At 42.0% G+C, this 18,184-nt stretch overlaps 1 protein-coding gene across 1 annotated transcript in view; it reads right to left on the bottom strand.

Moving 5' to 3' along the window:
• LOC138958117 (voltage-dependent calcium channel gamma-5 subunit-like) overlaps positions 1-18,184 on the bottom strand; it is a 121,328-nt gene that overhangs the window by 21,364 nt on the left and 81,780 nt on the right. Inside the window, exon 3 of the mRNA XM_070329187.1 lies at positions 57-146. Within this exon, the coding sequence (XP_070185288.1) occupies positions 57-146 (90 nt within the window). The remainder of the gene's footprint in view (positions 1-56; positions 147-18,184) is intronic.

Raw genomic sequence — 18,184 nt, 5'->3', positions numbered from 1 at the left:
GCGCCAGACAGAAGGCAGTGAGGGGTGAAGGTCGAAGTGCGAGAGAAGCAGCTGACCTACTATTGTCATACAGATGGGGGCGCCCATAGATCGGCCTGTCCCGTCCTGTTTGAAGTCGATGCGCAGACAGTTGTCTGGAATTGTTCCTGCAACACAGAGAGAAAGTTGGGTTAGGGTTAGGAAGACGGAGCAGCATCCAGTCTGTCATTTGGTTTTTTTTTTTATCGAGAAAAGGCATTGTTAGAAGAGGTGTCGATAGAAATCAGCCTTTCTCTCACATTTCTAAGGCTTGTTTTAATGGAATACGTCTTGACAAAAAAAGACAGAGAGAGAAAAAAAAAGAAAAAAAAGGAAAGGCAGAGCAAAAAGGAACACTTGGATGTGCGATATCTGCAAAAAAAAAAAATCAACAAAAAGCAAACCACCACCGCTAATACCGCCGCCTCTACCACTACCACCGTACGAAAAAAACAAGAACAGATGCACAGGAACATACAAAACCAAACAACCAACCAACAAACGCAGAAATACGCTGCAACATATCATGCACAGACTCCTAAACGCAGAAATACGCTGCAACATATCATGCACAGACTCCTAAACGCAGAAATACGCTGCAACATGTCATGCACAGACTCCTAAACGAAAAAAAGCTACGCCCTGGAATTGCAGATATTAGTACGATGCGAGGGGTAATGATTCCATTCCCCAAACCGCCTGCCCGTGACACGGTAGTCTTTTCAAACGCCCCTGGGAAATACATTAATACGATAGACCTCTCGTGAGGACCAACGCTGCTAGATTTCGTACTTCGCTCATTCATCGTCTTACCGCCTCAGCTTTCAAAAGGATTCCCGCCGGACATATGTGGATGATTTGCAATCTTCCCGCTTTTTTTGGCAGTCGCTTAAAGATGCATTCCTTCTTGTGTTAACGATCATGTTTGTAAACAAAGATATAATTATGTCCAGGCTTTCTTCTTCTTCTTCATCGTTCCAGAATTTTCTGGTTACGTGTGAGCTCGTTTGCCCATTTGGGTTCCCCACACTATACTCTGAGAGCATAGTCAGCTCACTCCGCTTTCGTTGAGTAGGCACCCTATTTCAAGGTTTCCAAAGCGGTCTCCCAAATTCGTCAACACCGCACCCCATAACACCGGGAAGGAATATGTAGCTGAGGACCGCTGGTAATGCTTCACTTCGCGTCAATGAAACCGCTTGCCTGTAGTCGCCAAAGGACCCGAGTACATTATACTCAACTGACTGGACATGGAGAGTTAATGGTACATTACTTCCCGTGTGGGATATCATAATTATATAGCATCAGAAGACTGTCCAGGAGTTTGCATGCAATAAGAGCACTCTTCCACTCAGACACGTATCAAAAATCAACAGCCTGGCAGCCTTCTGTGCTGAGTAGGGATTTTTTGCGGAATGAGTTTTGCATGTTGAGTCTGGTGTCAGTTCCGAGATTAATTTAATAACACACACACACTCTCGCACGCACGCACGCACGCACGCACGCACGCACGCACGCTCGCACGCACGCACGCGCGCGCGCACGCACGCACACACACACACACGCACGCACACACACACACGCACGCACGCACGCTCGCACGCACGCACGCACGCACGCACGCACGCACACACACACACACACACACACACACACACACACACACACACGAAACAGAGGGCAGTACGGCATGTGTTGATGTGGAAGGATGATCTCGTAACATCTAAACAAACCGAGACACATAGGTGGTAGTGTACTTGACCGAACACACAAAAAGAATGGCACCTTTAAACGTCGCTGAAATACGTCGGGTACTAGAAAACTAAGCTTCGGTTCGTCCCCAAGAGAACAGCTTGACTCGATGCTGGTACCTTGTGTGCTGCTAACAAAAGCCCAGCTTTAAATAGAATTGAAGGTTGATATACTGCTGTCCATTGTGGGTGAGCAGAAGTGCCTTAACCTTCGCCGGTGGTCGTGGGTCCGTGTGGACCCAGAAGGGTGTTAATTGCAAATATCTCCTAAACTAGTTGGAATTTTGTAATGAGCTTTTAAGAATGCCTCAGGCACCTAAAAAGCTCTTATGTCCTAAAATTTCAGCGAGAAGTAATACAAAAAACCAAAGGTCAAATTTAGACTACAAACATCGTGGGGCCGTGCGGACCCATGTTTCTCAAAGAAGGAAAAGCGTGCATCCTTGAGAAGCATGGGTCCGCACGACCTTACGATGTCTTACGTGTGTTGTCGATAACCCGGGCTGGCGAAGGTTAAACTAGTATTCATTCACAAGTGGGGTGAGGTATTTTGTAAAGACAAGGACCTCGACATCACTCTCCATGGACATGGGCATAGCACGCTGTCCGCAAAGTCCGCTGTACACGAGACCATTGTTTTAATGGAAAATAAAAGAAGAAGAAAAAGCCAACAAGGAAGAATAGAACAAAGACGTTCCGTCTTTCATTACGACTAATGTGTGTTGATACCCTTGTCTGCTGCTAAAAAAAAGCCCAGTTGTAAATAATAATGGTAAATAGACCTGAACTGAAAAGCTCATATCGAAACTCACACTTTTAATGTAAAAGTATATATAAAAAGTATTCAGTACTGACTTTTTGCTTTCCCAATTCGTTTTTTCCATCGTACCTAGCGCCTTCTTCTCTCCAACTAAAACGCACACACACACACACACACACACACACACACACACACACACACACACACACACACACACACTCACACACACACACACACACACACATACACACACACACACACGCGCGCGTGTAAGTAGAATACAAGTCTGCGAGGTACCTTGAAATAAGCTTAGCTTTAAAGAAAATGCATCCAACTCCTCTTATTCTGCCTCCATCTACCCCCTCCCCCACCGCCCCCGCTCCCGCGCAAGACCCTGTCGCCGGACCATAATTTGTCGGGCTGATACGCCACTGCTAAAGGAAGTTCGTCATTTTACATTAGACTTGTTACTTGCCTTTGGTCGGGACCAGCATGTTGGAAACTGTAATGTGCAAGCATGTGCGTGCTCGTGTATGTAAATGTTTCTCAGTAATAAAACATATACTATGCCAAAGACAGGACACAAAAAATGCTCCCCGGGCGCAGTGGCGTGGTGGTAAGACGTCGGCCTCCTAATCGGGAGGTCGTGAGTTCGAATCCCGGTCGCTGCCGCCTGGTGAGTTAAGAGTGGAGATTTTTCTGATCTCCCAGGTCAACTTATGTGCAGACCTGCTAGTGACTTAATCCCCTTCGTGTGTACACACAAGCACAAGACCAAGTGCGCACAGAAAATATCCTGTAATCCATGTCAGAGTTCGGTGGGTTATGGAAACGGGAAAATACCCAGCATGTCTACTCAACGAAAGCGGAGTGAAGCTGACTATGCTCTCCGAGTATAGTGTAAGGAACCCAAATGGGCAAACGAGCTCACACGTAACCAGACAATTTTGGAACGCTGAAGAAGAAGAAGAAGAAGCTCCCCTTCTATCTCAGTCTACCACTCAAACAAAATATCACGCAAATAAGTAATTTCAAAACATGAATGCATTTGCCGCAAGGCCTTCTTAACTGAAGAGGATCATTTTTATAGAAAGTGTTTCTATTTTGTGAACAGAGTCTATAGAAAGGTGTCGAGAACAATGACAAATAAAACAAAGACAAATAAAAACAGATGCATCTCAACCCCTCCCTCCCCTCCCCCTAAAAAACAAACAAAAAAACAACAACAACAAACAATCACAAAAATCCCACAAAAGCATAACAATGAAACAACCAAGCAAACAAACAAACAAACAGACAAATTATTCAAACCCACTTTCTGGTGAACCTACGAAGGCTCAAATATTCAATCGCAAAAATAGCGCACACACACACACACACACACACACACACACACACACACACACACACACACACACACACACACACACACCTTCCAATCACCGCCCCCCCACCCCACACACACACACATAGAAAAAGAACCAACAAGTCAAACTAGCACGTGCAATTCGTGCAGTCGACCGTTGACAGTCGTGACTGACGCGCATAGCAATCCATTTGCCGCCTTCATCTCTCCAAGCTCACCACGCTATGATTGCTGCTCCTTCATAACACGCATGTCTGACCTTCACGGACTTCATGCATTCCGGCCCATTGGGGCTTCGAAATCTGGACATTTTCTGCCTCATGCTTCTCAGGTTTAGCGCAGTTTTTGTTCCACTCCATTTCTGAACTTATTAGCACTTTTTATTGTTGAGTGTTTTCCCTGGAATTAGCACCCCCCCCCCCCCCTCCCTCCTCCCATCCCCAGCTTTTCGTTGATGAACTTTCTTTCTAATTCCGGATCTAGCGCTTTTGTGTTGTTGAATCTTATTCCTGCGCTCAGCTTATATCTCTTTCAGGTCGGGTGTTTGTTGTTGAACATCAATACCAAGATTAGTCTCTGTTTTGTGTGTTAAACTTCATTCTTGAATTATTAGCTGTTCATTTGTTGTTGAGTGTTATTTCTGGACTTATCCACTTGTTATGGTTGAGTTTTAATCCTGGACTTAGTCCTTGTTTCGGAACTGCGTTCATGGGCGTTGCCGTTTCTAATGTTCAACTTCATTCGTTTCTCAGTCTCTTTCTTTGTTAAACTTCATACAACTATCAAGACTTTTGTTGTTGTGGACTTAGGCCTTTAGTGGTGCCTTTTATCCCAAGACTTAACCCATTTTGAGGAGTTTCATTTCTGGATTTAGCACCCCTCTTCTCTTTTAATTCTCTTGAACTTCATTCCTTGTTTAGTCGTTTGATGTTGTTGAACTTCTTTCTTGGTGGAGTCTTGTCTTTGACATTTTTGTCTCCTGAACTTACTCCACCCCCTCCCCCCCCTTTAGTTGGATTTCATTCTTGTGCCAAGCCCTTACATGTTGAAATCTATTCCAGGGTTCTTAGCCCTTTTTTGTTGGTCTACACACCACGCTTTGAGAGTAGGTCCTCTTCTTTTCCTTTTTTCTCTCACACTTCCTTGGCTTTTAGGCCTGTCTTGCCTTCCGGGTCTGTCATGGATTTTGGAATCAGCTTTTCTCCTTAGCCGACGCTCCCTTGCGTCCCTACAACACAGAGAGAAGTTTTGTCTGGCAGCTAGCTCTGTTGTCCTTTCTTCTAGAAGGTCAATGTCGAAAATCAGGACGTTTGTTTTCATTTTGATGTTCATAACTTGATGAGCCTGTTGCTGGGAAATTCGGATCGCTTTCTTCCAATAAAAAGATAGCAGCAGCAAGATTCAAGCTCTCCGGGTATCTGTTTGCTTAGATTTAACCAGCCACCCGCACTCCTGGCGTAATGACCGAGATCTTTTACGTGCCACAGCGGTGACATAGAGTAGGAGTCTGTGGGTCATCACATAAAGTTGACCCATGTACAACCCAACCTGGACTCGAACCCAAACACGCCCAGTGCTCTATCAACCGAGCTAGCAGTATGCAGACTCTTTTCTGGCTGATTGTTTGAAGTAAACTTAGCAGAAACATTATTTCGACAATGTTCTCACCCCAACAAAAGCATTCATTCCTGTGTCATTTCATTCTTACTTGACATGCCATTTTAGGCATCCATCTTGTCTATCTGGCACACTTTACTGATCAAAGATTTCTTTTAAAAGGGCCATGTGACAGCCGCTCAAATACGGACACCACCGAAATGGACAAAAACGTAAGGTACCATTAAAAAACACACGACAAAAACCGATGAAAAATCAGAATAGGCACAACGTGGCAACTTTTACGAAAACGTGCTCAGCTTATTTTGTCCAAGCTAAAGAGCAATACGCTGTTTGATCAGGCATCATCCGCCCTTTCCTTTTTATATTTAGTCAAGTTTTGACTAAATATTTTAACATCGAGGGGGAATCGAAACGAGTGTCGTGGTGTATGTGCGTGTGTCTGTGTGTCTGTGTGTGTGTGTGTGTGTGTGTGTGTGTGTGTGTGTGTGTGTAGAGCGATTCAGACTAAACTACTGGACCGATCTTTATGAAATTTGACATGAGAGTTCCTGGGTATGAAATCCCCGAACGTTTTTTTCATTTTTTTGATAAATGTCTTTGATGACGTCATATCCGGCTTTTCGTGAAAGTTGAGGCGGCACTGTCACGCCCTCATTTTTCAACCAAATTGGTTCAAATTTTGGTCAAGTAATCTTCGACGAAGCCCGGACTTCGGTATTGCATTTCAGCTTGGTGGCTTAAAAATTAATTAATGACTTTGGTCATTAAAAATCTGAAAATTGTAAAAAAAAATAAAAATTTATAAAACGATCCAAATTTACGTTTATCTTATTCTCCATCATTTGCTGATTCCAAAAACATATAAATATGTTATATTCGGATTAAAAACAAGCTCTGAAAATTAAATATATACAAATTATTATCAAATTTTTTTTCGAAATCAATTTAAAAACACTTTCATCTTATTCCTTGTCGGTTCCTGATTCCAAAAATATATAGATATGATATGTTTGGATTAAAAACACGCTCAGAAAGTTAAAACGAAGAGAGGTACAGAAAAGCGTGCTATCCTTCTCAGCGCAACGAATACCCCGCTCTTCTTGTCAATTCCACGGGCACTGCCTTTGCCATGGGCGGTGGAGTGACGATGCTACGAGTATACGGTCTTGCTGCGTTGCGTTGCGTTCAGTTTCATTCTGTGAGTTCGACAGCTACTTGACTAAATATTGTATTTTCGCCTTACGCGACTTGTTTTTTTTATATTTTTTTTAAATGTTTAATTTGTTTTATATACTTCAACATTTTCATTTACAAAATACTCAAACGTCTCATCCCTAATTCGCAATTAAACATTACATTTAAATCAATAGGCCTACCATATCTAAACTTACTAATACAAATTTTTGCTATCAACAATATGATTTATAATTTTGTTTGTTGGGGTATGCATCCGCCCTTTCCGTGTGGCGCGTTGGCCAGCTCACTTGGAAATTGCACGTTCAAAGTGATGACGAATCAAATGAAATTGCGTCACACTTCCTTTGTGTCAAATGTACCATCTTGTCATTTCCTGTCTTTCTGAAACTGATTCTAAATCCTTTGCTCTCTCTGTGGGACAAGAACGAACGAAACAATGAAAATGAGGATAGAAGTTGCTGGTTCATTTCAATGCTGTTTATTCTCTCAGGTGCCAGGAGACTGGTTCCGAACAACTCTCACATGTCGTAATGCATTTAGAGCGATTACTTCGCTTTCCTTTTCAGATAAGGCCCCCCCCCCCAAAGTTGTATGTTTCTGGTAACATGGCAACAAAAATAAGGTAGGTAGGTAGGGAATTTTTTTGTTTTTGTTTTTGTTTTGTTTTTTTGGTCAGGGTAGAAAATAACTATACAGTGACGCAAAGAGACTGGACTTACTATACAAAGAGAAAGACAACACATTACAAAACAAATGAGACAAAAGGGATGCGGGGTTATCCCCCTTGTGTCGTCTGCCGTCTGTTACTTTCGTTTTGACGCTTTTATTTTCTTTTATTTTTTACAAATGCAATAAAAAAAAGTCTAGGGTCGGCGGGAAAAAACTAGCTAGGGTCGGGTGACCAGAAACATACAACTTTTTGTTGTTGGCCTATGAATGAAAATGCACTTTCAGCATGGCTCATTGTGTTTAGAACGCTGTGAGAGAATAGTCAAACTGTTCATATTCACAACGTGAGATAAATGATTGTCTGGAAGTAGGTCACGCGAGTTCAATGGCTTCTGCGTGTATGAGCTGCAACTTCAACGTGTAATCAAACTTAAGGCACGAGTGGGCGTTTACGTATGTTTTTGTTTCTTCACTGCTACTTAGGCAGTCATACTCCGGTTTTTTTTGGGGGGGGGGGGGGGGGGGGGGGGGGGGGGTGGTACGTTTAGGATATTTTCGTGTTTTCATACATCACGAAAACTGTCATGGAATACGGGAACTTTTCTGTGCGTATTTGGTCTTTTGTTGGCGTATACATACAATATTCTTCGGGATGTAGGCTCTTACATTATGAAAACCTAATCAAACCTAAGTATTTTCTTCGCCAGATTCAACAGCCCAACAGTTTGAAGACTTCATCAGCCATTCAGTAAGGGACTTTGTCTTACTTTCCTTTCAGCAGGTTAAGAGAACATTATACAACACGCACAGTCTACGCAGCTTTGCCGTCCGGACAATCCAATTTCAGTCTATTATGACCAGAATGACAGAGACTCACAGTCTTTGGATCCTCTACAGAGAGAAAATGGGAATACCAGCACAGAATGACTGTCAGTGAACATTTAATACCAACACTTCAAACTACATCACTCATCATAAAACAGAAGCTGTGACTTGGATTTAAATGAAAATCAAAAAGTGGAAAAACTCATACTCTGATAATTGTTGTCCAAGTGTTTCAAACTACATCACTCATCATAAAACAGAAGCTGTGACTTGGATTTAAATAAAAATCAACACGCGGAAAAACTCATACTCTGATAATTGTTGTCTAAGTGTTTGTGTGGTTAAAAAAACAAACGTACCTGATCCTGAATAAAATCAGAGCAACCCATATGATCATTAAAATGTAACCATTCACTGGTCCATAGGTATACTCTTTTCAAAAAGGAGATGGGTATGGAAGAGGCAGTGCTTCTGTTAGTGATTCAAAGTGCCAGACATCCCATCCTAGTGCTGTGAAATGGATATAAATTATATATATATTCAATATTTCATGGAAGCTTACTAATATTTGCATGCAAACATACTGTGACAGTACTAATACAGTAAAAGCATTATTGAGGGTGAACAGCCTGCTTTACTTGGTTTCAGTGAGGAGTAACAATACTAACAATAACAATAACATGCCTAAGTTGTGAAATGTAAGTACTTAACCCCCCCCCCCCCCCCCCGGACACTGGCAAAATTCCAGCAGAATGTCCCCCACCTTCGCTGACGATTATCCACAGTTTATACAGGAAGTGTGCAGGTAGGTTGTCTGCCTCTGTGTCGGTTTTACCTCCGCGGTGTAGACGAAAAACTTTTCCACTTCTGCCACAGGGCGAAAAGTCTCGTTTTGGCACTTTAACTTGGCATATAACATCAAACATCACGTTAATCAACTGAATTGTGTGGCATTATACCTATGCGATTCATGTCACATTAGAAAAACTGCCGTAACGCAATAAAATTCCTGAGATGTTAGTATTATGCATAACACGGTAAAACATCGAGTTTTGGTGTCTGCGTTTTGGACGTTTTCGCTGGGATTACGGAGGGCTATTCACATCGTGTTAAACAAGTTGTCGCAGTGAGCAAAACACCAGATAACGTCTGGAATTATGACAAGTTATTGCAGTGACTTAAACTCGAAGTTAGCTGTTGGTTTTGATGTGTTTCACTGCGTTTTCGTCTTGCTTTTGTTTCATAATGTTGTTGCTGTTGTTGTTACTGTTGGGAGCTATACATCACATTTTTGTTCCCCCCAAAATTTATTCTTGATTAATATCAGGACGCAAACCATCCCCTTTACTTCACACACACACACACACACACACACACACACACACACACACACACACACACACACACACACACACACACACACACACACACAATCTACTCCTCAGTTTGCAGCGTGGCTTCGACAGTGAGTTTGCCCGTACCCAAGGGGAGTAACTCGACATAACTCAGCGCGCGGTCTACAGTAAATAGAAATCACCCGCTAGGTACACGCGCACTCAAGTTAACCTCTGCTTTGACCTGTGGCTGTGTGCCAAGAGAGAGCAGAACACACACGCCGTAGACCAAATAAATAAGTGCTTGATTTTGGTATTTTGATTTTACATAACATTAAACCTTTCTTGGGGTTCATGGTCATGGCAACAGCCATAATAATATTATATCATGTATAATATTACATTTCAGCATATGTGAATTACATGTCATCATAACAAACTGTTATACATTTTTATTCCTCATCATTCTGATTGATCACAACCAAACCTACTATCAGTGGACACATCCAAATGCAAGCGCCTGTTCTGGACAAATTGCCACAGTGACTGATCTAAAAATATAGGTCCTTTGCCGCCACGGACACTGTTTGGCCTGTAGGTAAAATGTACAATGTATTTTCTGATTTGTGCACAAAAGCTTTTTTTCTTTTTTTTAACATAACAATGTTTAATGTTACTGTATGTTTGAAAGACCATGGTCACATTTGTAAAACAAATGTTAAATTAAAAAATAAATAACATTTTGGTTCATGATTTTTTCCTACACCTCTGCTAAAACTAAGAAGTAAAAATGTCGGTATATAAGTCACTCAAATACTTCAAAGTATGAATGGTTAGAGTTTGTTGCGGTTGACCCTGCACAGTTCGACCTACGATGTTTTTGTTGAACAATTTTGTCAAACAAAAAAAACAAAAACAAAAGTAAGGGCAGTAACTCAAGACGTAAATGTGGCAGTGTCCCATAGGCAACCGCAGAGTTATCCTGTCCATAGGCAAGCGCTTACTTGATCCCAATTACTAGGCGTCTCCGGACGCCTAGAATGAGACACCTCGGGTCATCCTCCCAAGTCTTATGATGGCTGGGATTGCAAGATGAACCCGTGTCCCCCGTGTATGGCTCTTATCTCCTCTGAAATGTCTTAGATCGGATGGTGTATGTTGACATTTCATGCTTCTTGGTGCAGAGAGGTCACAGTTATTCGGACTCTCCATCATCATCATCATCATCATCATCATCATGTACGGCACGGCGGCGTCCCTGCAGATGACCACTACATTTCTCAATTGGACTGGTCTCCACGTGTAGCGGCAACAAGAAGAAGAAGATCATCATCATCATCATCATCGTCATCATCGTCGTCTTCTTTTTATATTTAGTCAAGTTTTGACTAAATATTTTAACATCGAGGGGGAATCGAAACGAGGGTCGTGGTGTATGTGCGTGCGTGTGTGTGTCTGTGTGTGTGTGTAGAGCGATTCAGACTAAACTACTGGACCGATCTTTATGAAATTTGACATGAGAGTTCCTGGGTATGAAATCCCCGAATGTTTTTTTCATTTTTTTGATAAATGTCTTTGATGACGTCATATCCGGCTTTTCGTGAAAGTTGAGGCGGCACTGTCACGCCCTCATTTTTCAACCAAATTGGTTGAAACTTTGGTCAAGTAATCTTCGAAGAAGCCCGGACTTCGGTATTGCATTTCAGCTTGGTGGCTTAAAAATTAATTAATGACTTTGGTCATTAAAAATCTGAAAATTGTAAAAAAAAATAAAAATTTATAAAACGATCCAAATTTACGTTTATCTTATTTTCCATCATTTGCTGATTCCAAAAACATATAAATATGTTATATTCGGATTAAAAACAAGCTCTGAAAATTAAATATATAAAAATTATTATCAAAATTAAATTGTCCAAATCAATTTAAAAACACTTTCATCTTATTCCTTGTCGGTTCCTGATTCCAAAAACATATAGATATGATATGTTTGGATTAAAAACACGCTCAGAAAGTTAAAACAAAGAGAGGTACAGAAAAGCGTGCTATCCTTCTTAGCGCAACTACTATCCCGCTCTTCTTGTCAATTTCACTGCCTTTGCCATGAGCGGTGGACTGACGATGCTACGAGTATACGGTCTTGCTGAAAAATGGCATTGCGTTCAGTTTCATTCTGTGAGTTCGACAGCTACTTGACTAAATATTGTATTTTCGCCTTACGCGACTTGTTTTTCGTTTCCCCTTTCTTCTTCTTTTCACACACACACACACACACACACACACACACACACACACACACACGCACACACACACGCACACACACACACACACGCACGCACACACACACACACAGAAACACACACACACACACATAAACACACACATACAGAGAAACACACACACACACACACACACACACACACACACACACAGAAACACAGACACACAGACACACACAGAAACACACACACACACACACACACACACACACACACACACACACACACACACACACACACACACACACACATACGCGCTCGACCACCCACACTTCACTTCCTTAATCCTATCATTATTTTTTTTCTTATCTGTATACATCAGTAAGACGTTCTTTTTCTGTTCAACAAACGTTTCTTTTGCTTCTCTTTCGGCATCACTGCCCCTCTCGCGCTCCCATTTTTTGGGCCTTCCTCATTCTCTTTTCATCGTCTTCGTTTCATCTCACAAATAAAGACATGAAAAAGATATCTGCCAATAAAATCTAATCGCTGATGCCAAATCAGTGATCCATAGTTTTTCAACCAGCATCGAACGCTGAAAAAGAAGTGATCCATAACACGAAATATTAGATTAGGCGCGGAACCTCAAACTAACTTCATTCAGAGGCAGTTCTTTGACAGCGAAGAAAATCGTTTCTTTGCAAAGGACGTTGCAATCAGCCAGGGCTATGAATGTTTGTTTGTTTGTTTGTTTGTTTTTAAACGCCAGCGGCTAAGACAGTCTTGAACAGTCCAGCATCACGTTTCTTCGCTAGCCTTCAACTTCTTGTTTACTGCACTACGTTTACACACATTTGCTCTAAATGTTTGGTTGGCCTACATCATTAAACGTTCCATTAAATTCTTTACAATGCTTCAAGAAACAACAATGAAAAAAAGGCTGATTAACGGATAATGTAATAATTGACACCAAAAAACGCTCACTAGTCCTTCGACCAGATCTCGAGTAGATAACAGAAACATTTAAAGTTTCTTTTCCTCATATGTGTGTTTGTGTGTCCACTTAATTAAAGTAATGGTGAATGTTTTGCCATGTCATATATTAAACGTTCAATAATGTAACCTTTTTAAAAAATCATTTATGCTTAATTTTGAGACGTAAGCAGTCTACCACATACAAATAGCTTCATTTGAGATAATGAAGTATTATTCTAATTAATGCATTGTGTTTGTGTGTTTGTGTTGTTGTGTTGTTGTGTTGTTGTGTTGGTGTGTTGGTGTGTTGGTGCGGTTGTGTGGTTGTGTGGTTGTGTGGTGTGGTGTGGTGTGGTGTGGTGTGGTGTGGTGTGGTGTGGTGTGGTGTGGTGTTGTGTTGTGTTGTGTTGTGTTGTGTTGTGTTGTGTTGTGTTGTGTTGTGTTGTGTTGTGTTGTGTTGTGTTGTGTTGTGTTGTGTTGTGTTGTGTTGTGTTGTACTGTATTGTTCTGTAAAATAATACAACGAATTACAACTTTCTTTTAAGCCTGTGAAATGACATCGAAAGAAATGAAACTTTGCAGTTGTGCACAAAAATGTTTAGTTGCAAACACTATAGACATCTGTTTTGGATCCCCCCCCCCCCCCAAAAAAAAAAAAAAAAAAAAAAAAGCAGATGTTCGTGATTCCTGTGTTAGACCTGCAGCAGCAAGGTTGATTGCTGATAGATGTGTTTTGCGTGAAAGTTTGACAACAGCTCTGTTTGGCCAGGACACAGATCGACAACCACCAAGCCGTGTGTCGTGTTGGAGAGGGCAAACCACGTCTCGCGGCGCTAATGCTACCGGTCCCCCGGGAACAGGGAAAAGGCTGATGTTGGTCATACGTGATGGATGGTGGAGCTTGCTGTCGCCCTTTCTCCCGCGACACCCCCAGACTTCCCTCTTCATTTCCCGCGCCCCATCCTTTTTCTGCCCGTGTAATTACGCGTGAAGAGCGCATTAGGACAGAGGAGTGAGACACATTGTCAGCCCAAGTGGTGCTAATCTGCACAAATGATAAGAGCCTTCGAGGGGGTGGAACTTTGAGCGGTTGATTTTACAATGTGTTGAAGGCGTTCGCCAGAACAGCGGAATAATGAGTGCACGCACGCACGGACGGACGGACGGACGGACGGACGGACGGACGGACGGACGGACGGACGGACGGACGAAGCGCACGCACGCACGCACGCACGCACACACGCACGCACGCACGCACGTACACACACACACACACACACACACACACCCACACTGAGACGACTAATTAGAGGAAGAGAGATGAAAGTAACTACAATGATGCAACTATTCTATACCTTAGCCGCCCCTGTGTCCACTTATGGAGCCGAGGTCTGGTTCCCATCAGCAATCAACATCCAAAACGAACAATCGCTACCCGACATATTCGATAAGTGTCTATCGAATAATCTACCCCATGAACAAGTGCATTTAAAATTCAGTAAACGCCTTCTTGGCGTCCACAGTAAAGCAATGAACTTGCCAACGCTAGCAGAGCTCGGGCAACTCCCTGTGGGTATAAAACTAATTGAACAAACAATAAACTTCTGGACCCACATCGTTGAGTCAGAAGAAAATTCATATTTACGACAGGCTTACGCTGACATGATCGACAGACCACAAGACAGCTCACCGCAATGGATACATTTCATTCGAGCAATCATAGGTAACCTCGGACTGGACCATAACTGGATACTTCAGTCAGCAGTCCAAAAGAATGCGCTGATGAAAACTCTACGACGAGGACTAGAATACGAATACGTACGATTTTGGCAAGGAAAGAAGACTGAGGGCTCAAAACTGCAATACTACAACACAATTACTGACGGAGATTACGACTGTGAAGCATACTTGACATGTGTAACCAACCCCAAACACAGAAAAGCGCTGTGTAGATTGCGTATTAGCGCTCACGATTTAAAAATCGAAAGGGGGAGATACACAAACACACCCAGAGAGGATAGAAAGTGCACCGTGTGTGGCGTAATTGAAGACGAGCTCCATTTCCTGGATAGTTGTACAAGATTTCATGATCTACGCTTGCAGCTTATGGAACATGCACGTGTTAATGCTCGAAATCCGAGTCAGCTGATGACGATGCAAGACGTATCGATACAGCAACAACTTGCTGAATTTGTATACAACTGCATGATTATACGCAATAATGACATAACTACAGATACATAACAATGTTGTAATCACTGCTCCATGGACGATATTTCTTCTTGTCTTTACAAATATCCACTTCGTGTCTGATAAACCCTTTACTGTGTTTTTATGACAATTAAATGAGTTCTGAGTTCTGAGTTCTGAGTTCTGAGTTCTGAGTTCTGAGTTCACACACACACACACACAGAGACCTTCGCACTTTCGTTTTGAAAGCAAAACCATCATCTTCTCTTCCAAACTCTCAGACTTTTACTGTTGCATGGCACGACACGGTGTCATCTTTACAATCCTTCTGCTTGCTTTTTGTGTCTTACCTGTTGCTTATATTGAAGACGGTCACTTTCCTTTGTTATTTGAACCATCCAATTAGGCATCCAATTAGGCATCCAATTACTGCTGGATGGACTGGAGAACGCTTGGGAAAATTGAGTATTTGTAAGCACCCAGAGCGAGCCACAAACCCATTCGTCTGCGTGCAAGAGGCTAAACTCATCCGGCCTTCATTAAAATACGAATACCAGCCAAGTCGCACTTTTACTTCCTCTTCGGTCTTTGCCCATATATGAACTTAAGATGTTTTTAAAAACAAAATGCTTAAAGCTAAGTAGCTATAATCCGACTTAAAGACATCAACTGGCGACACAAAGCCGAAATAATAACTCGCATGTTTTACATTATCTTGGGATCTTTGCCTATACAGCTGTTTATTTGCTTGTCACCGCTTATCCAACTCAAAGATATCGACTAGTGAAACAAAGCCGAAAAAAACACCTCCTGGGATCGTTGGACATAAAGAGCCGTTAGCTGTTTATTTGCTAGTCACCAATCATGCAACTCAAAGGAATCAACTAGCGAAACAAAGCCGAAAAAACTCGCATGTTTCACATTCGATTTGGATCTTTGGCCATAAAAGGCCGTTAGCTGTTTATATGCTAGTCACTGATCAACCAACGTAAAGATATCGACTTGCGGAACAAAGCCGAAAAAAACTCGCATGTTTCATTTTCTCTTGGGATCTTTACCCATAAAGTACTATTAGCTGTTCATTTGCAAGTCACCAATCATGCAACTCAAAGGCATCGACTAGCGAAACAAAGCCGAAAACACTCGCATGTTTTACATTCTCTTGGGATCTTTGCCCACACAGGGTCATCAGCTGTTTATTTGCTGGTCACCGATCATCCAATTCAATGACATCGACTAGCGAAACATAGCCGCACGAAATAACATCGGTGTTTATAAGCACACCACTAATGAGCAACTAAGTGGAAGTCTGAAGACCTTGACACAGCTCTAAGCGTAGCTTACTTTCCGGTCACCAAAACATCACATAACGAAATTCCTGGTCCTCCGTCTCTGCTGACCACTACCACGCGATGTCCAGCTCGGGGGACGGGGAAAAATTAGTGGACGGGATGGATTTTTCCCCTCCGACGAACGAGGAGGGACAGCGAAGCGAGTGAGGGGGGGGGGGGGGGTATTGCAACACGTACAGGCGTCTATTCAATGCTCCACTGGACGTTAAGTTGTTGCCAGGTTTACAGTGACGGATGGAAGGTAGTCTCGGTGAAGGTCACGCAAAGAGGTCATGGGATCGCAGGATCCAATGGATTAAGCAAAGCTGTTGTAAGTTCACAGTGACTGATGAGACGGAGTCTTGGTGATGGTCATGCCATTAGGTCACGTGATACCTGATACGTACGAGACCTGGTTGACTCTTGTGTTGTTAATGGCAACGATTGTGTGTGTGTGTGTGTGTGTGTGTGTGTGTGTGTGTGTGTGTGTGTGTGTGTGTGTGTGTGTGTGTGTGTCCATGGTCAGGAGAGAATACGTAATGGCTCAATTTTGTAAGATAGGCTGAAAGTTAAGTCTCTAGAAACAGCTCTTCGTTGAAAGGTTTAAATGCGAAATATATTTTGAGGCTTTCAAAAAAGATAATATTGTTTGAATGGTATTTTTAGTGTTGATTAGCTTCGAATCGGTTAAGGATGAGTTCGAGAAACTATCTCTGAAAAATGTTTGTTTTCTGACCAGTAAAATAGGATTTGAAGGACATTAGCCCATCAACATAAACTTGGCCAAACAATTATTGCAACAAATTTCAACCCCAAATTAAAGCATTAATCCCCGTGTCATTTTATTAAAACTTTATATGCCAGTGAAGGCCATTCACTTAACCTTCAGGATCACCTTTTGGATTAATTTTTTCTTTTACATAGATCACGTGACCGCCGCTCAAGTAAGGGTACCCTCAAAATCAACCAGATAAAAACGGAAGAGCCAAATGAAAAATCGACAAAAAATCACAATTAGCAAAACTTTCCAACTTTGACATACGAAAAGAAAGTCAAACCAATTATCTACCCTAAACAGATTGTTTTGTTTTGCTACCTTGCGTATTTCGTGTGCTATGCTATTCCTACTGGTGCAGGTGTCGATCGCAAGAGCGGTCAAAAACGGGACGTTTTACGTCAATTTGTATGGGTATCATGTCAAAAAGCGCTACATTTTAACAATGACTTGGTGGATTGCTTTGAAACTTTCAGAATATTTTACCAACATACTAGAGATACTTCGTGCGAAAGTTTGGATCGTTTCGGTTGTTTATCCAGATGTGACGCAATGTTTCGGAAAATGTTGTTAAACTTGTCATAGGATTGTTCACTTGTGTCCCAAAAATTCATGACTTTGCACATCTACAGAGAAATGATTAATACAGATTCTTTCTAAGTTTCATTTGCGTGTAGCCGCTGGCGTTAATTTGCTAGACATGCAAACACATGAGAAAAAAATGGAACGTTGGGCATCGCTGTGGCACCAGAATCATTGCTTAAAATAATATGTAGCGTGTTTACAGGCCTAGCAAATTTGCGTCAGTGCCTACACGCACATAAAACTTGAGCAGTGTGTGTATCAATCATTTTTATAAAGACATGCAAAGTCATGCATTTTGACTAAATGTTTTAACATAGAGGGGGAATCGAGACGAGGGTTGTGGTGTGTGTGTGTGTGTGTGTGTGTGTGTGTGTGTGTGTGTGTGTGTGTGTGTGCGTAGAGTGATTCAGACTAAACTACTGGACTGATATTTATGAAATTTGACATGAGAGTTCCCAGAAATGATATCCCCGGACGTTTTTTTCATTTTTTCGATAAAAACCTTTGATGACGTCATATCCGGCTTTTTGTAAATGTTGAGGCAGCACTGTCACACCCTCATTTTTCAA

This window comes from Littorina saxatilis, linkage group LG2, assembly GCF_037325665.1.
Source record: "Littorina saxatilis isolate snail1 linkage group LG2, US_GU_Lsax_2.0, whole genome shotgun sequence".
Lineage (NCBI taxonomy): Eukaryota > Metazoa > Mollusca > Gastropoda > Littorinimorpha > Littorinidae > Littorina > Littorina saxatilis.
Note: the sequence above shows the minus strand (reverse complement) of the source record. Positions and strands in the feature narration are given on the sequence as shown.